The sequence below is a fragment of the Artemia franciscana genome, chromosome 10 (genome assembly GCF_032884065.1).
Source record: "Artemia franciscana chromosome 10, ASM3288406v1, whole genome shotgun sequence".
Taxonomy (NCBI): Eukaryota; Metazoa; Arthropoda; class Branchiopoda; order Anostraca; family Artemiidae; genus Artemia; species Artemia franciscana.
The window spans coordinates 31,666,548-31,687,049 of NC_088872.1; the positions used below are offsets into that span (position 1 = coordinate 31,666,548).

Below are 20,502 nucleotides of genomic sequence, written 5' to 3' on the forward strand. Positions count from 1 at the left end.
AAGGCGAAGCTATTGTGTTAACTATGAAGCTCTGTTCGTATGGAAAGTTCCAATAAATTCGGACCAGGGCCAGTTTTGATAACAAAAAGAACGCTGAAACTTTTGATATGTAATTGAATGAACCCTTCACCAGAACCAACGACCATTTTTCTATACTAGGTCATTTCCAAAATGGATTTTTATTTATTTTATATTTGTCTTCTTACCACAGCAAAAACAAAAAAAAGTCATTTTTATGAAAAAAACATACAGGCTTATACCCAAATTTTGCCTTTTCTTTTCATACTTGATCTGAGTTAGAATTTCCTAATAAATCCTCTCTAGAAGCAATTGATGGCCCAAACACAGACACCCATCAATCCTGTCACACTAAAACAAAAACTAGAACAAAAAGAGAGAAAATGCGGGAAGGGATGGGGGACCTTAGGGAAATAAAAAGGAGAGAAACTGGTGATTGAGAAGCAAAAATGAAGAAAAAGAACAACAAACTTTTATTTTCTTTTTGTTTACGGAATTGAAAAATTTAAAAGGTCTTCGGTCATATGCTCCCCTTCAGATTGACGTAGATTGTTTAAGACTGACCTTTTCTTCATCTTTTAATTCAAGTTAGTTATTATGCATACTTTTAAGCAGAAGTTCAAAACAACATTATGAAAAACGCAGCAAAATATCTTCAAAAGTGTGAAAAAAATTCTTCATTCGAATCGTTGAGTTTACTATATAAAAAATTTGCCAGTTTTGATGATTTACTAGTTTTCATGATGCTTAATATATTCGCAGTCCGCGGATCAGCTCAAAAGCTTGGTAATTGCGCTTTTTGGCATCAGCAACGACCCTAAAATGCCTACTTAAAGTTACCATCGTCAATGGTTTTCATGACCCTTTTAAATTTCCTTATACACTTTTCTGTACATTTCTGTTCGCTCCAAACAACAGTTTATTCCTTCATGTGTAGATGTGTGATAACTGCATGAAGATCAGGACTTCCACTTTTCGGTTTCAATTTTCCCTTTTTTATATATAAATTTTTCCTAAAACTCCTTGTCTTGAGATCTGATTTCACCCTATTTTTCTCCCTAGAAAAAGAGATGTTTTGGCTTAGATTTCCAAACAATCTACACGAAAAACATAGCGTAGAATCAAATTGTTATTTTTTAATTTAGATAATGATATACATAAAATGTTTTACACTATCTAGAACACATAAAAAAAAGTCAAGTAAATGTCATCTCCAGCGCTTCATCGCACGTAGCGTTTGCTGTCGTCTTGAAGCCAGCAACAGCTTTCGGTGTGTTGACAGTTGATGAGGTTTTATCTTCGTTTTTCAACCAGTAACAGACTCGAATAACTGAGTTACTGTTCTCGAAACCATTTCGAATGTCTGTTTTGATTAATTTCAGTACACTAAACAAACTCAGCCGGTACAGTACTAAAAGGTAACGAAAAGACCAGTGACATGCACTTTCGCAATTCTGTGTACTTGATTTCACCACTGCGAGTCTTCGGACTAAGTATCTTCATCCAGTACTGCTCAACTGACAGGTCTTTAACTTGAGTATCTCCTAAATGAGGCTCAGTGACATCGGTCATTGCCCGAGATTTCCATTCTACGTCCGTTTTTTGGACGAAACACTTTTCTGTTAGAATAGGAAGTCTCGCGAATAGTGGCCTTAGAGATTTTGGCTTCTAATTTCTTGCATTCTTTGGTTCAGCCAATGTCAAAATGTCATAAATGTCGTCTTAAAACTTGAAACGGTCTTGAATCTGCTTGATTAGGACTATATAATAGTTTCGACAAGACTGGTAAGAGAGATCAATATTATCACTTGGCTCTTGAGCATCTACGAGTTCTTGCACTGAATCGGTTGCAGCTATTCCCACATATGTCTGGTTTAAAGGCAGGTACTCACTTGAAAGGTAAGGATTCATTCAGTAAACAAACCAACACTGCAAATATAGTCTAGTTCCATGAAGTTAGACGCAACATCACTCACAAGTTTGCTGACACTTGCCTTTAGGGAATGAAGAAGTGGAAGCTCAGATTGAAAAACTGTATTAAATTCATTAGAGAGGCCAAGAGAGTAGTCCACAAATTCAAGGTATGGCTTAGTCAACTTGCTTTGTAATGTTGACAAAATAAGGTCATTGGTTATAAGTTGGGTCATCAGCCGTTGTTTCTATGAAATAACGAATAGGAGCAACCCGGTGCACAATAAGCCTCTTTATGCTGGGCTGAAGGGACAACAAACGGGTCTGTCCTGGTGGAAGAATTGGAAGAGCTTTGCATCCAAAGGACTTGTGAAATTCGGCATACTTACCTCGCCTGGAAGCACTCCTGGAAAAGTGGGCATAGATATTTTGTGCCAAGTCTTCTAGTGTCTTGGGAAGCGACAAGCATGCATAGGATGAACACAAGTGAATAAGATGGCACGAGCATTTCACATTCAAGATATGAGGCACCATGGCTTTCATTAGCGCTGAAGCAGATTTATTGGCTCCAAACATGATGTTAGTAGTATCTGCACAAAATCCAACAATATTTTGCTAGGTAATCGAGTTTTTTTCAATGACTTGTTTGATGCAGTTAGTCACACCCTCAGCTGATCCATCACTACACTTAACCAATATCCAATACTTCAACATGAATCTTTCTCACTAAAAAATATTACAATGATGCATTTTTCAGCCTTTTCTTTGAAAAAATCAAACTTTCACTGAAAATCTTACTTTACCCCAGATTTTCCTGAAAATCCTTACTTTACCCCAGATTTGCCTTTGTCCCTATATTCAAAATAAATATCCCTAAAAGAAGTGATTTCTCCCTAGAATAGAGTAATATCCCTAAAAGTGGAAGCCCTGATGAAGATCAACACGCACCATCTTCGAGATAAGTTCAGATAGAGACAAATAAGCCAGAATTAATGGAGAATTTTAACCGTACCGGGAACGTTTGTAGCTGTGTTTGCCTTAGGTGGCTTGGCGGCTATTGCAGCTCCTTCTACGATGTCGAACATGTCTTCTAGAAGAATTTTCTCATCGCTGCAGCTTGACTTAGTTTTTTTACGGCAATTTTTAAAATGTAAGGAGCGATTCTCACAAAATTTATAAAATTTAAAATGTAGAAGATGACGATAGGACATTGATTCACCCACCCTCAGATCAACATTCACACAAATTAGATGACAATTGCAAACATGCAAGAGACAAACAGGTGTCACCTCTCGCGTTAAGAAATCATTTTTGAGGAAATTTGGTCTCTCATTAACATTCAATTAGGAAGTCTAGCGGTCGACGTGGTTAACCCTTAAAGGTCAGGGGTTAAAAAATTAGATCCATTTTTAAAGCATTATGACAACCCCAAGAAGAGGGTGTGTAAAGGATTCTCCCTCAAAATCATAAAACCCAAAAACCTAACCTATATCATAAAGTACAAAAAAAAAAAAAAAAAAAAAAAAAAAAAAAAAAAAAAAAAAAAAATGGATGCACGGTATCAACCATCTAAGGTAAGAGTGAGGAGCTAAGGTTTTTTTTTCCTATGGGGATATTTCGGATAATTATTGAGAAATCTATTTTTTACCATTACTCTGGTATTGCTTGTATCTCCGCATTAGTGAAGTTATATTTATGCGCAATGGTAAAAATGTACCTTTACGTTAAGGTAGCCCATGCAAAAGCTAGATCAGAAGGTAGGTGTGGCCTTGACACTTTCAAATGCAATCAAAACTCTCAACCATGTTTTTTTGCGCAAATAACACTTCTAGTCTTTAAAACATTTCTTTCTCTTGCTGAGTGTCATTGAACAGAGTAGAAGCAATAGTAGTCATCCTTTCTGACCTGACGTCATTACCCCATCTTAAGAACTACTGATTTTGTAAAGTTTCAAGCTGCATGAAGCAGCATTTGTAGCACTAAATAGGTTCCCCATTTCCAATATAACAATAACCTTCCTAAAACACTTAAGTTCAAGAACCAAGGACAAAGAACTAGTTACGTTAGCACTAAAATACAAATTAAAGTTGTATATTACTCCTTTGTGAAGATTATTGGTCTTTTCCCCTGGTTTCAAATTCACATATTCAAGTTATAGGTTGGTTTATGTTTTATAAAAAAAAACAAAAAAAAACTATAGAATATTAAAAATTAAACCAGGCAAATAGGAACATATTCTAGAACGTTTATTACATTTCATATACATTTGATACCTTTTGTCTATCACTGTTAAGGGTTGGTATTACCTTAAAATATCCTAGTCGAGTAATTACCAAAATCTTTCGTTTGGAGGTCCAGATCACAATCTAAGATTATCATCAGGGCCACAATTTACGTTTGTTACTAATTCGATTTTCGTTATTTTCATTTCCGATCCAATTTCTTGTATATTCATTAATTTTGGTGGAAAAATAGCAGGGCGCAAGCGAAAATACAGCCAACCGCATATATTATGCAGCCCACAGATTGGGCCGATTTTTCATATGAAAAGTCGTTTGTTTCATTTTCATTGTTTGTACATTTTTTTTTACCTCTTTCTTACCTATTTTACGTTCAATCCAACTATGAAGACTTTTTTCAAAATGACACTGTTTTATCTTCCTTTTATTATTGACAAGAATCATTTTTTGAACTTTTTATCTCATTTATTTATTTTTTATTAAATGCTTTCAGAATATATTCAACATTCCAAAAAAAAAATCATTTCAGAACAGCAGGACAAACTATAGACTACGAAGTTTTAGACCTATAATAGTGACAAGAAACTACCAATATGATTTAGCTTACCTCAATAGAAAAATAACCTCGATCTACATAATCCCCAAGAAAAAGGTACTTTGTAGTGGCAGGCAATCCCCCGACTTCAAACAACTTCATCAGGTCATAAAACTGACCATGGATATCACCACACACTAAAAGTTGAAAAAATAGATCATTAACAAGGTATATATGCTACTGAAAACATAGGGGGTGGAAGGAAATATTATACAAATAATAAAAAAAAGTCTCACTGATTCCAGCAGAGTTGATTTATCTTTATTATTTTTTTTAAGGACTGTTACCACAACAATGTGCGAATATCCTTAACGCTAATCTGAATTGGTGACAGGAGCGATTTTTGTGAAGTACAACAGCTTGGTCAATATAGAACAGACACCTGACTCAACCACTAGAAAACGTAAATCTTCATTTAGTCTTCGACTAGTCAAGAATTATCTATACTTCCAAAAATGAGCAATCTCAGTTTTGAGCCCCTGTTGAACAAGGATTATATTCTGAATTATTTAGACACCGAATTCATTCACTAGTTACGAAATAAGGAAAATACTGAAAGTAATTATTGAGCAACCGAGATATTATGCTTTTTCTGGCTACGGATTAAATTTGATCTACCCCTTGTCACCCACATATTTAAAGGAATAATTTGATATCTATTTGATTTGATTCTTGGATGTTCTCGTGAGACTCAGCCTTCAATCAAAGAAAGTTTTTGCTCTGTTTGTCTAGCTTTAATATTCATGCCTTTCAAACAGTTTGATGTTGCTCTTGCTAAATTTAAGAACCTTCTTCTTTGGCTAGTTAGTATTATAGACTGCTAAAGATCCACGCGGCAAGTACGTTTATATAGTATTATACTATGGATCCCGTGACGAATTCGGCTTGTTGATGCTAATCTCCAAGTTTATGATCCTACTGTTGAGAACTAACTCAACTATTCCTGCTGCAAAAAAAGTTTTGACGAACTTAGCACTGATCCTGATATTTTTCAGAAGTTGTTTAATACACAACTTGCACTTAAAGGCTATGTCAAATCTAAAGACTCGACACTACCAAGATGCACAGGCCTGATTCACGGACAGCTTATTGCGACTCAGGATGAATTGGATAAAACAAAAACGACTTAATGGACAGTATCAAACAAAGGGTTTAAGAAAAATTCACTAGTTCAAGCTCACTTCAGGAATCGACTGAGCTTATTGTGAGTCAAGTGTACAACGTGATTATGCTTGAATTTAACCCCGGAGTTGCAACAAAAGTGTTAAAGGGACTGAGGAATCAACTTGGAAATTTAGAAGAAAAATAAATAGACGTGAGACTAATTTGGATGATTACGAACAAGAATAACTTCTACATAGCCTAGTGTTAGTCGATCGGCTGATACGGATACTCGATCGGCTGCATTGAAAATTATTAATCAGATATGCCCTAGCTTGAAATTATCACACTAAAATCATGAACGTATACATCCTGAGACTAAGTGATGTTGCGGCAGATTCTTTTCAATCTCTTCTAAAGGTTGTTCCCATTATTGTGAAGTTTTAGAATAAAGAATTTTGTAGGAATGTGTTGAAGGCTGAAACCAAGCTAGTCACTAGTGGAATTTTCGATGCAGAGTCTCTGACAAAGCATCGCAGATACATCCTCAGTGTGGCTAAGGGCCAATTTGGTCCGCGAAATGCTTGGTCGGATCAAGGTCCAATTTTAGCCAAGCCAAGTGATAGGACAGTGAAAAGAACTTGCTGACTGCATCTAGTTTGGATTGGTTTCATTTCGGGATGCTTTTTCTATATGAATGTGTTTAATTGGCATGTTTTTTTTTTCTTTTTCAGATTTTACTCTGGTGTCAAGTATATTTGGGTTTGAAATGTTTCTCATTTTTTCTTCTATGTCTCGATATTTTGTGCTTTGTTTTATTTTTGTTCTATTATCGATGTTTTTTTTTGTTTCAGTTTCATTTGTCTAGCGGAGGTTACAGCTGGGTGGCAAGTAGGGCGTGATGGGTCCTGGTACGAAAGTAATTCGGATTTGTCTGACTCTAGTTCGGGTGACATATTCTTCATGGGTGAGCGACTACTTCAGCTTCAAAGTAATTAAATTGATATTCTTCGTTTGATAAATAATTCAATAGATCAGTCTAATAAATTTTCACCAAATCCCATTTTTCAGCTGCTTGTAAGTATATTTTGGATTTAGATGGAGTTTCCAAACGAGGTTTTTCTGTGCTTCAGCTCCATGTTCAGGGGTAACTGTTCTTCATTTGATGAATTGAAAAAAATCGTACACAATGGCCACCCTAATTTTATTGGTATTTGTGAGACTTTCCTCGATTCGAAAACTGAATTTCTTTCCCTGGGTATAAGACGGAATATTTGAATCGAAGTAGGGTGGCTAAAAGTTACCTTGCTGCCATGTTTCGAAATATCTTCCGCACTCTATAAAACGTGACTTGTCAAGGAATAAAAAAAAGGGATTTTCGAATCCAAGTTTATTGAGATTGAAAATCAACTAAAATTCTGATTGTTGGTAATATATATCGGTCTAGAGAGGTATTTTATTTTCTTGTATATTTAAATGTGTCCTCGTTACTGTCTGACACATCAGTCTCCTACCAGATTTTTAGAAACATTGGTTAAATTATGTTGGGTATGTTGACTATATCCTTTTAGTTATTCTCATCAAGGGTTGAATATCCGTAAGCTGTCTTCTTTACAAAGAAATATATCTATAAATATGAGAAAGTTTGAGTTTATATGCTTTAATAGTAGTATTTCTGTATCTCTACTAAGCCTTGGTTCAACTTCATTACCTTGTTCGGGTGATGTCAAGTTGCATGGTGTACCGTTTTCCCCTTCCTTTTCTAAAACTTGCTCTGACTTGGTTACAAATGCATTAAAAAATATTCGTATGTCATCCAGTGAGATATCTTCAAATAGAGGGCCTTAGAACACTGTAAGGGTCTATTACGGCTTATAATAGTTTTTGCTCTCCAGGAGTATATTTCCTAACCGGATTTCGTCATCTACTGAGGAAAAAAGATTTACGGAGACTTAGAAGCGGTTACCTTAGATATTGCAAATATCCAATGTATTTACCCAGTCATAAAAAAAGAAATATTGTATCCCGTTATGATGTCATCAGGCCAGGATTTATGCAAAGGCTCAGTAGACCGCTAAGGGCACACTATGCAGAGGGGCGCAAAAGAAAAAAACACTGAGCGATTTTTTCTTAACAAACTGAAATAATGTGATTTATCGTCTAACTGTCGGGTGCACTTTGCTGCTGCGCTGCTCATTCGCAGAAAAGTGATTTTTAAAACAAACAGGAATTCTGTAACCAATTATTAACTGTCAGATGTCTCCCAAGAATGGCAGCTGAGAGCTCGGTATCACTTCTCTCTTGCATTATTTTTGGCTCATCAATTACCTTCTGTTCAGTACTTCTACTATCCCCGAATTTTCGGGGATTTCCCTGTAAATCTCTGTTTCCCCCCAAAAAAAATTGCTTGGGTCTAGGGGCGCAAAAGATTTAGATCCAGCCATGGATGTCATTGATGCTTGCGTGAGATCGGCTAGTGTGGCATCCAATATGATTATGAATACTAATAATGTTGTTCTTGTTATTGATACCCTAGTTTGCTTTTTCCATTGTGATATTGCTTAAACTGTTTTTGTGTGTTTTTTGTACTGATATTTCGCAACGATTAAGAACATTTTTGTTTATTTTACCAGGATTATCAGTATTTCATAATGATACTTCCTTCAATATTCTTTTTTTCTTTCATTTTTTTTTTCATTGCTCTGCAGTGCCATTTCGAATTTTCGTTTGTGGGTTATAAATAAATAAAAAGAAAACTTATTCCAAAAATATTCCTGGAAATGAAGAGAGATTAGAGATTAATTTCTGACCTTTCCCCCCACAAAACCTACTTCTATGTTTACTTATAGGCTCACGAAGAGTTAGACAATTTGGCCATATAACTCTACTTTTTGGGGGTTTACATACACTCACCCCACCACCAGCCCTTCTCCATAATAATTTACGTATGATACAAAACTAACCGTACAGAACTTTATGGCAAATCTTTATGTCAAATGTTCATTTTATATGAACTACATACAGCTTTATGAACAAATGCACCACCTGATTCTGGTTGTGCATCCACCTACTTCCTCTGAAGCATCGTCCACTTCCTCTAAAACTGAGAAACTCAATTTATAACTTTTCGTTAAGTTAAATCGATTGGCTGTCTCAGAATTTCCATCAATATCCTTTTCTCCCTCTTTGGGGAAAAATTATTGTTTCGTACTAAAGGATGGCAGAAAACATCACTTAGCTGTCGCGCAATCCGTTCCAATGAGCCCTTTTCCAGTTTTTTTTGGACTATTGAATAAATGCGATCACCCCTGGGGGGAAAATTACATAACACTATAACGTTTTCAGAACAGCAGCAACATAAAGCCCATTAAGATACTTTTAAGCTATAAAAATAAAGCATTCCTGCTCCTTATACGAGTTTTGTGTTTTCAGTTAAGTATAAGTTCTGCATAGTCCTGCAAACAAAGGGAAATATCATTTATCGGTTTATTTATACTAATTTTATGGATAGATGTCGCATAGGCTGAGAAGCAATAATTGTAACCCGTTTCAATTATCAACTTCGGTCTTAATTTCAATAAACAAAAAAACGAGTTTTTTAAATGAAAGTAAGGAGCGACATTAAACCTTAAAATGAACAGAAATTACTCCGTATATGAAAGGGGCTGCTTCCTCATCAACACCCCCGCTCTTTACGCTAAAGTTTGACTCTTTCTCTCAACTATTCTTTTTAAAACAGTAAAAAACTTTAGCGTAAAGAGCGGGGCGTTGATGAGGAAGCAGGCCCTTTCATATACGGAGTAATTTCTGTTCGTTTTAAGTTTTAATGTCGCTCCTTACTTTCAGAAAAAAAGCTTATTTTGAGAAAAAAGCAGCGAGGGAGGACGAATAGTTGCCCTCCAATTTTTTGATTACTTAAAAAGGCAACTATAACTTTTAATTTTTTACGAACATTTTCATAAGTAAAAAATATACGTAACTTACGAATTAACTTACGTAGCGGACTTCTATATTCGTATGTTTTTATTGCGTATATGAAGGGGCTCATCCCTCTTCGATACCTCGCTCTTTACACTAAAGCTTAAATTGTGTCCCGTCTCCTTAAGAATGACCCCTGAATCACAAAGGCCGTAGAATAAATAATTGAAATTGCTAAAAATACTTTAGCTTAAAGAGTGAGGTATTACGAGGACGTAAACACCTCATATGCGTAATAATTTATGTTCGTTTTAAGTTTTAATGCTGCTCCTCACTTTCAGTAGAAAAACTTTTCATATTTATTTTTTCATTGTTTTTTAAATAATGCTAGAAAATCCTGCGCCCCCTCCATTGAAAGTCTCTTCCCCCATGAGAAGTTCCTCCATGGAAAGATCCTCCCACGTAGCCCCCCTGAACTCTCTCCCAAACCAAAAACATCCCCCTGAAAACGTCTGTACACTTCCCAGTAACCATTACTCTATGTAAACACAGGTCAAAGTTGGTAACTTGCAGCCCCTCCCACGGGGACTGCGGGGGAGTAAGTCGTCCCAAAGACATAGTTATTAAGTTTTTCGACTATGCTGAACAAAATGGCTATCTCAAAATTTTGATCCGGTGACTTTGGGGAAAAATGAGCGTGGGAGGGGGCCTAGGTACCCTCCAATTTTTGGTCACTTAAAAAGGGCACTAGAACTTTTAATTTCCGTTAGAATGAGCCCTTTTTCGACATTCTAGGACCACTGAGTTGATACGATCACCCCTGGAAAAAAAAACAACAAATAAACACGCATCCGTGATTTGTCTTCTGGCAGAAAAATGCGAAATTCCACATTTTTGTAGATAGAAGCTTAAAACTTCTACAATAAGGTTCTCTGACACGCTGAATCTGATGGTGTGATTTTCGTTAAGATCGTATTACTTTTAGAGGGTGTTTCCCCCTATTTTCTAAAATGAGGCAAATTTTCTCAGGCTCGTAACTTTTGATGGGTAAGACTAATCTTGATGAAACTTATATATTTAAAATCAGCATTAAAATGCGACTCTTTTGATGTAACTATTGGTATCAAAATTCCATTTTTAAGAGTTTCGGTTACTATTGAGCCGGGTCACTCCTTACTACAGTTCGTTATCACGAACTGTTTGATCATTAAAAAAGAATCAATTTATAGTAGATGTATAGGTACGTATAAGTCGAAATTTCCCCACCCTTTGCTTTCCCTTCCTAAGGTAATTTCTACTTTTTTTTTGGCTCAAATAATAGTGATCCATAAAGAGACATATAATAAATAGGTATTTGCACTGCATTAGAGTATGGAATTTAGTCGGTTCCCTTCGAAATGTTTCATAACATTGCAAATTTATGGTGCAGTAGGCTAACTTAGCTACAGAAGTAATAGATTATTTTAAAGAGACTTGCGGGCGTTTCCCTTCTGACTTCAGCATGCCAAGTTTGAACATTAATAACTAAATGAGAAAGTTTCAACGGCAAAGCCACCTTTGGGAGAATTAGTTTTCCCTATTCCTTTTCTGGCAAGTCATTTTCGCTCTTAATTGGTTGGGGAGAATTTTTGAAATTCATTAAGTATGACAAAAAATACACTTGTCTTTACAGTAAAGTATCGAACAGTGGAACTAAAAAACTAGCCCCCTATAGTTTTATAGCGTGAGCAAAATTTTGGTTTGGTCCTTCTTTTTTCTGTTGCCGATTTCGCTGTATAACAAAAAATTGACAAAGGTCGAACCTCTGCAAGTTTATGAAAAGCATGCAAATTAGGCTGGATTGATGGATATAACAGTACAGCTTAGAAAAACTAATAGCAGAGCTTGTTGAACAAGTTTAAATAGTTCGGGTACAGACATTTTTTTTAGGTACCCAATGGTCCCCTTCCTGCGTTTGTGTCTATCTGACATTAAATATCGGGTTTAGAAGGCAATCAAAAGGTGATACATTACCCCAACAGTTTATTATTTGGGGATGCTTTCCTTTGATCACCCTGTATTATTTTAAGTTAAATAGGTTACTAACCAGTAACAGGCGCTTCAATATCTATCATAGTCTTTTCTTGTCGGAGAAGACTCGCCCCGTCGTTAATAATCCTTAAAGCGGCAGCTTCTTCTATTCTTCCTTCACGAAAAAAATGTTCTTTAAGCACTTCAAACTTAGGTTTACCAGTCCTTAAATCAAAAACCTCAGCACATGTTAACTTATGACTAGGCGGGAAAGGGACATCTGAAAATAAAGAAGCATTCTAACTATTAATTACAAACAAACAAAAGCTTAAAAAACTGCTAGTCTGTTTTCATTAACACTAATACTTATCAAAATAACCCAGATATATACCCTCCTCTATGTTGCACAAATGAGAGGTGGAAAGTTTCTGAACCCTTTCTTGAATGTATTTCGTATAAACCCATATTTCATAGTAAAGAAAGGAAAAATAAAATAAAAAGGATAATAGTGAGAGGTCTGTTTAATTGTTAAATTTATGCTGGCCATTTCCAATAAAAAAGAAAAACGAGGATACAATTGAAATATTTTTCAAAATCCATAGAAAAAGGTTGAAGAAAAAAAATGATGCAAATCAATGCAATGATTTTTTGGCTCTAGGCGTTTACCTCCCGGGAAATACCCCCACCTCGTCAAAATATCCCCCGGAAAATACATCCTCACTGAAAGGAAATTATTCCCAAAAATTTACCCCCCAATTAAATTCCCCCAGACAAACTCCCGCCTGCAGAAAACTCCCTTGCAAAAAATGTCCGTATGTTTCCCAATAAAAAAAAAATACTATCTGTAAGTAATGAACAAGTTATATAGCTTAAAAGGGCACTTAAACCATTACCTTAGGGTTATCTGAATGTTTTCTTGTTTGGGAGAGAGGAACATCCCTCAAAGGGTGCATTTTACTCCCAAAACATTCCAACTCTCACTGAGTCGTCAGATAAATATAGAATTATCTGTAAGGGGGAGACGAGGGGATAATGGAGGTAGAATTGATATACTATCCCCAGGGCCAAAGCCAAAATTTTGCTGGGGAATCCCGGGGGTCAGTACAAAAGAAACTTTAACAAACGCATCAAAATGAGAAGTTTATATCTAATCCCTTATGATTTACAGGAATATTTCTGGTCTATGCTGTTATTATGAAAGTAAAGAGTAACATTAAACCACAACACGAGCAAAATTTATTCCGTATAGGATGAGGACTGGCCCTTCCTCATCCACACTTCCACGGTATGGTGAACATTGGAGAACAACAAACCGCGGGTGGGGGGATTTTCCGAGGGAAGGTTCTCCACTAGCTGTATTTTCGAGGGGTGGGGTTAAACGTCGGCCACCGATTTTTTTCATGATCAGGCGAATCCCACCAGATTCTTTCCAAAGAACGAGGGCAGGCAAAAGCTTTCTACTACGATTTTATTTTTATTTTTTCATTTCAATTTAAGCCATTATGTCATCAAACAAGTTCTCAAACACAATATATATCAAATTCCTTTGGTCAGAGGTAATGGACGAGCGGACAAGGACTTCCAGGACGAAGATATGATCCCCTGGAAGCGTTTCTTCATTGATTAGTTCAGCTTATTTGCAACAAATCCACATATACCCTGGGATTCTCATTTTGGCCCTGTTTGATTTCTCCAGAATTTCAGTTTTAACTAGGGTCCAAAATAGAGAAAGCCAAAACAGCGATCTACATCCGAATCAACATCCATCACAAATGTTGAGTGTAACTCCAGTTGTTTTTCAACACACTACACAATGGCTGTCCTTCTTCGTAAAAAAACCCCTCCTTCTCTTTCCCCTATTGTTGTTTTGTATAAAAGAGAGTTTTTCGTTTTCACCATTCCTCTTCCCACAAAAAAAAAAAAAAGTTCTCGTATTCCCCGTTGTATTTTGGCGTTGATGTGCTGTAGTTAAAAAGATAACCGAGTGTGCACCTTAGAGGAGAGTTAATACTTCGCTGGAAACACAAAACACCAATCGTAACTTGTAAACATCACAGGTAACAGAATTAGCATGGATTACCTTGGAAAAACATTCTGCATCACCCAGAGGAATTTTTATTTCTCTTCCAGGTGAGAAAAACAATTTGTATCAACGTAGCGTGGACAAAAAGACTAACAGGATTTCTTTAGAATAAAGATATTTGTCCAATAATTCATTGAAGTTAACTGAGCATCTTCACTTTTTCCAAATGAATATTAAAAATATTTGATGACAAAGACCAAACTTACCGAAAGAAAAATGATTAAAATCGAAACAATCTCAACGCAAGCGCACGTAAGGCAGAATAAAAAATCACAAGAAATCAATTTACGAGGAGCTGGCCCTACTTCTGAGGTAAGTTACGCAATGAATCTTAGGGGGGAAATCCCCATTAGTCATCAAACACTTCTTTTGCAAGTTGTATACCGTCTCAAAGAACCGAATATGGAAGGATGTTCCAGATAGATCTGAGGGCATAATTAAACAATAACCGAAAAGATTATCGAACAAACTAGCTTAAGTCTCAGAAGACATTTAAATCCATGGAGAGACATGGGATTATATAAAAATTCACAAACGAAGAATTTGCTAAAAGGTTTCTTGTTAGAACCTCCTTCCTTTTTGGTTTTTCGCATGCACACAGTTAGAATTTAAATCCTATGAAAGACACTGCATATGTCTAGTGGCATACTTTAGCGCTGTGAATAATAAACAAAAGGAGATAAAAACCCCCCTATACCTACTCACCTATAAAAAAAAGACGCACACGAAACTCCTCTTCTACATATCGAACTTTTAGAAATTTTTTAATAGCCTCGTAAACGTTGTCTGTCACAACAATTGAAGGATTGGAACCGGAAGTAAATTACTGATTTTTATGGCACTTGGTATTAACCAAGTGACACAAAGCAGTCGCAAATTCTGTCAGTCTGTCCTGTCACAAGAAACCTTTTAGCAAATTCTTCGTTTGTGAATTTTTATATAATCACATGTCTCTCCATGGTTTCTGTCTGTCCCGGTTTTGCTACTTTAGGCACATCCAGGTAAGCTAGGACGATGAAATTAGACATAGTCGTTTTCGCGATTTGACCATCTGGAGGGGAGTGGGGGGTCGGTTAATTTGGAAAAAATAGAAAAAACGAAGTATTTTTAACTTACGAACGGGTGACCAGATCTTAATGAAATTTGACATCTAGAAGGATTTTGTGCTTTAGAACTCTCAATTTAAATCTCAACCAGATCCGGTGACAATGAAGGGAGTTGGAGGGGGGAAACCGGAAATCTTGGAAAACGATTATAAATGTCGCAGGTACGTGATCGACATAACCGGACTGGATCCACTCTCTTTGGTGGCGTTAAGTGGTGGGGTTCAGTGCTTTGGCGAGTTTGGTGCTTCTGGGCGTGCTAGGACGATGAAAATTGGTAGGCGTGTCAGGGAGCTGCACAAATTGACTACATACATACGTTTTCTCGATTCGACCATCTGGGAGGGCTGAAGGGAGAGGAAAAATTAGAAAAATTGAGGTATTTTCCAAGATTTCCGCTTTCCAAGAGTTCAGTTTCCCCCCTCCAGCCCTCTATGTCTCCGGGCCCGATTCGAATTGAAAATGGAGCATCTGAGACATAAGATTCTTCTATATATCAAATTTCATTAAGATATCACCCATTTGTAAGATACCTCGATTTTCACGTTTTCCAAGAATTCCGGTTTCTTCCTCAAACTGCCTTTAATGTCACAGGATCTAGTCAAGATTTAAAATTAGAGTTCTAAAGCACAAGATCCTTCTAGATATCAAATTTCATTAAGATCTGATTACCCGTTCGTAAGTTACAAATACCTCATTTTTTCTAATTTTTCCGAATTACCCCCCCCCAACTCCACCAAAGAGATCGGATCTAGTCTGGTTATGTCAGTCACCTGTCTTGGACTTATTCTTTCTACCAAGTTTTATCCAAATCTCTCCTCTTTAAGCGTTTTCCAAGATTTCCGGTCCCCTCCCCCCTAATGACACTGGATCCGGTCGGGATTTAAAATAAGAGATCTGAGTTTCGAGGTCCTTCTAAATATGAAATTTCACCAAGATACGATCACTCTTTCGTAAGTAAAAAATACCTCATTTTTTCTAAAATTTTAGAATTAACCATCCCCCAAAGAGATCAGATCCGTTCCAGTTATGTCAATCCCGTATCTAGGACTTGTGCTTATTTTCCCCACTAAGTTTCATCCCGATTCCTCGACTCTAAGTGTTTTCCAAGATATTAGGTTCCGCCCCCCCCCCCAACTTCCCCTTCACCGGATCCGATCGGGAATTAAGATAAGAGTTCTGAGACACAATATCCTTCTAAAATTCAAATTCCATTAAGATCCGATCACTCCTTTGTGAGTTAAAAATACCTCACTTTTTAATTTTTCAGAATTAACCATTCTCCCCCAACTCCCCCAAAGAGAGCGGATCCGTTCTGGTTATTTCAATCACATATCTAGGCCTTACGATTATTTTTACCACCAAGTTTCATCCCGATCCCTCCACTCTAAGTGTTTTCCAAGATTTAAGGTCCCCCTGAACACCCCCCCCCCCAATGTCACCGGATCCGGTCGGGATTTAAAATAGGAGCTCTGAGGCAAGATATCCTTCCAAAAATCAAATTTCATTAAGATTCGATCACTCCTTCGTAAGTTAAAAATACCTCATTTTTTCTAATATTTCAGAATTTCCTAATTTTTAAAGGAAAAAATTAACATTCAAAAGGTTTCACGAAAAAAAAAATTAAAACATACAACATGTATAATGATCAAAAATCAACAAAAAACTAGTTTTACAAAGAGAAAAAAACCAACATACAACAAGTTTCCAAAAAAAAAAAAAAATCAAGATGCAACAAGTTTTACAAAGAAAAATCAACAAAAAACAGCGTTCATGAATATAAAACAAAATATAACAAGTTTCACTAAGAAAAAATTAACAAAGGAAGTTTGAAGAAGAAAAATCAATATATAATAATTCTCACAAAGAAAAAAAAATTTGACATACATTATTTTCCACCAAGAAAGAATCTGCATACAATGAGTTTTATGATTGAAAACCAATAGGTCTTATTTTCCACAATGAAAAAAGTCAACACACAAAAAGTTTCATGAAGAAAAAACCATTGTAGAACAGGATTTCTTTATAACTGTGACTTGCAATCCTAACCAACCTTAATTTAAAGAAGTAGCAAGTATTAAATTTGATGATAACTCTATTATAGAACAGTCCCCTCAAGATGTGTGCCAACATCATTACTCAAATTGCAAAACTGAAATTTGACCATATAATCAATTATTCTGACAAGGAACACATATTTGGAAAGGTAGCAGCATATGAGTATATGAACTGAATTTCAAAAATATGGACTACCACATATACATTTGCTATTGATCATAAGCCCTCAGGATTGAATCTATAATCCAGCTTAAATTGATTATCTTATTTCAGCCAAAATTCCAATGATTCATTATTAAGAGAATTAGTCTTAAAGTGGATGATTCGTAATCCACATGGAAGCAAGTTGCATGATAAATAAAAATTGAAAGTCCTACTGCTGCTTTGGTTTTCCAAAGCAATGCAATTCAGTCACATTTCTAGCCAATACAGAAAAACCAAAGGATCTGCATTGTTATGGTATCAAACTAGATGAAATGAATAGAGAAGAACTTTTATATGACTGTGCTGTTTATTGAAAAGATTCCAATAATTCCAAAATCATTTGCAATAATTGTCATGGCACTATACATAGTCCTCATATGCTAAAAAAAAATTCAATGTACACATAAATATTGAATAAGTTGGAAATATAGGGCCAGTAAAGTGTTTATATACATACATCTACTAGGGACATGATTGTGCTTCAATAAAGATTGTCAAAAATAAATAGTGCATGGTTTACAGTGAAGCAGAAACCTGCTGGCAACTATTTAGTCATCATATCCAAAAAGAGCCATGTTGTTCTATGTTTAAATATTCATTTGCCAAGAAATTACCAAATGCATACTATCAGCCAGCCTAAGAAGATTTAGTAGATGTTGGACAACAAGGCTCAATGTTGGAGGCATATTTTGACACAACATTGTGTTAAAAGAAATGAAAAACTTGGAATTTATCTATCATTTAGAAATGCCTGAACACTAGATTACATGGAAATACCAGTAGATTACATGGAAATAAAGAATATATCATACAATATTTTTGTTTTTTGATTTCTATCATATAGCATTGTAAGTGGTCATGAGACCAGGCAAGCCACCCCCTCCCCTCCAAAAAAAATCAGCTTATGGGCACCCATGAGTGTTTCTTTATGGAGAATTGGGTAAAATTCTAGTTGATTGACTTCTTGCTATCTCAGAAAGGGTTTAGGTTAGGAAAATGAAACTTTCCGGGAAGGGTCTAAAGGCTAAAGTATGTCCTGGGAAGGTATTTTAAAGTACCTATCTCCACTCCTTCTCCCTCTAGAGGGCCCTGAAATTTGCCAACATGACAGGGTATTGAGCAATTATACCTATTGAAATTTTGACAAAACAACATTTTACCTTAATTTTCAGTTACTAGTTGCTTTTTCTCTGTCCTTAGTCCTTAAAATGCAATTCCTGCTATTTGAGTAGAATTTTGAGCCATATCAATGTTTTTTTCTTCAAAATTTAGGAAATGTGTTTGCATATCTTTAAAACCTTATAAAATGGAATTGAGTGGAGGCAGTTGCTTCAAAATACCTTTCCAGGACATACTTTAGTCTGTAGATTCATCCCTGAAAGTTTCATTTAACTAACATAAACCCTTTCTGAGATAGTAAGAAGTCAATTAACTAGAATTTTACCAAGAATTGAACCACTAAATAGCCTATAAACCACTAGGTGCATCCCAACCTGTGCCCCCTCTAATGGGGCCAGACATAACCTTAGCCTGTACATCAGAGTTTACTGTTTTTTGGGGTTTGCCATTATCCTTTTAGCTTATTTTCTGTCAATAGTAAATTCACATTACCAAATAAAGGTAATTATAAAGCAAGGTATATAGCCTATCTTTTCTCTTGGGGGGACTGGGACAAAACTATGATAACAGGATTTATTATAGCCTAGTCTAGTTCAAAACAGCATTAAATGGAGAATCTGATGTTTTTTCATACATAATCACTATCCCATAGCATGGTATACCTTTATCAATAGAAGTAAACTTGATTAATAGTCCAGACATCCTGACCTTAGACTAGCCTAGTCATTAAAAGTTCTGAGTTAGGCTATTTGCTAAATTATGATCTGGGCTACTTACTTTTCATGACCCTCTCTGTTGTGGAAGTTTTCTGGGTAATGTTTGACATCTTTGAATGTAGTTAATTTATTCAATCATCCTTTTTATAAATCCTGTTTTTTCTTTAACTATTCTATAGCCTAGACAAAATAACTAAGAACTGATTTGGCTTCTGCGCCAGCTTGAGTGATTTTCGATTACTGCAGACGACTATCGCAGCGCATGCGCCAACATCGTGAGTATCGATACTGTCCTGACTATATTCGCCATCTATGAAACATTTGTAAAAAAATGTGTGATTTCACCAATCTCGCGAGAGAAGGCGGTGTAAATTGAAAATATTGTAGTTTAGATCGAAATTGACAATCGCAAGATTTTAGCTAACAGAATTCTTGGAAATTTCTGCCAAGCTTGGAGGAACACTAGCTTATTACTTGCCAAAGAACTACGCAACTATTTAGTGACGAACTTCCAGACCACAAAATACAAAAATATGAAGCTATTCCAACATATCTCGCTCAGGCTCTGCAGGGAACTGAAAAACCAGCCATCTTGTGATACACAACTGCCGTAAGGAATAATTGTTATCTTCTCCTTTTCCCTCAACCATCATCACCAGTTACATATTATCTTTTATAATTACTTTCTGGGACCAAACGCATACCAATTGTCCACTTGACAAAGGGTCGATGTTCGAAAAGTTTCTTATTCGATTATATAAAGCTTTTTTTCTGTTTCTAATTTACGCTCTATTAGGAAGATCAAGACTGCATTAGTAGCTGTCACCTATGAAAGAGCAAGCCACGGCCAATAGCAACCAAAAGTTCAGACATGCCGTTTTTGTACAAAAAAAAATGTTGAGTAATAACAGTTTCCATTTGAAGCTGGTTCAAGAATGATAATTATTATTTTATTAGCCTTACTAGTAAAAGCGTATAGCGAAAACAAATTTAATAAAATTTCGTAGAATGGCCCTTGAAAAATGCCCTTAAAAGAATGCTGATTCTAAGCAAGTGCGTTTTGAACTTAAATGGTTTTACCTCCTCTAAACGAGATGGTATTTTCTATTGGTTTCATTTTACTATTCAGGTACTATACTCACCTTTTCATGAGCTGAAACGGATTGTTACTCTTGATATTATTGGATTATGCTAAACTGTCCTGGACTCAAATAAGGATATGCTTTTAGGCATTTCTGGATACAGGATGGTTATGCTAAACAGGAAACAGATAGTGAGAGGGGACATCGTCCTTTATATTACTGATCGCGTTGTATAAATTGTCCGAAGAGATTTGAGAAGAAATAAGAAAGGAATTTTTGAATCCCTTCTTGTTGAGATTCAGTTAGAGCGTAAGGATTTAGCTGTGGCTTTGGTTTACAGGTCC

At 35.9% G+C, this 20,502-nt stretch overlaps 1 protein-coding gene across 1 annotated transcript in view; it reads right to left on the reverse strand.

Annotated features, from left to right (window-relative positions):
- Positions 1-19,328, reverse strand: part of LOC136032075 (serine/threonine-protein phosphatase 2B catalytic subunit 2-like) — a 96,069-nt gene extending 76,741 nt beyond the window's left edge. The window contains exons 1-3 of the mRNA XM_065712198.1: positions 19,138-19,328; positions 11,870-12,073; positions 4,777-4,901 (exon numbers count right to left, since the gene is read on the reverse strand). Of these exons, the coding sequence (XP_065568270.1) occupies positions 4,777-4,901; positions 11,870-12,073; positions 19,138-19,186 (378 nt within the window). The 5' untranslated portion in view covers positions 19,187-19,328. The remainder of the gene's footprint in view (positions 1-4,776; positions 4,902-11,869; positions 12,074-19,137) is intronic.
- Between the last annotated feature and the right edge of the window lie 1,174 nt (positions 19,329-20,502).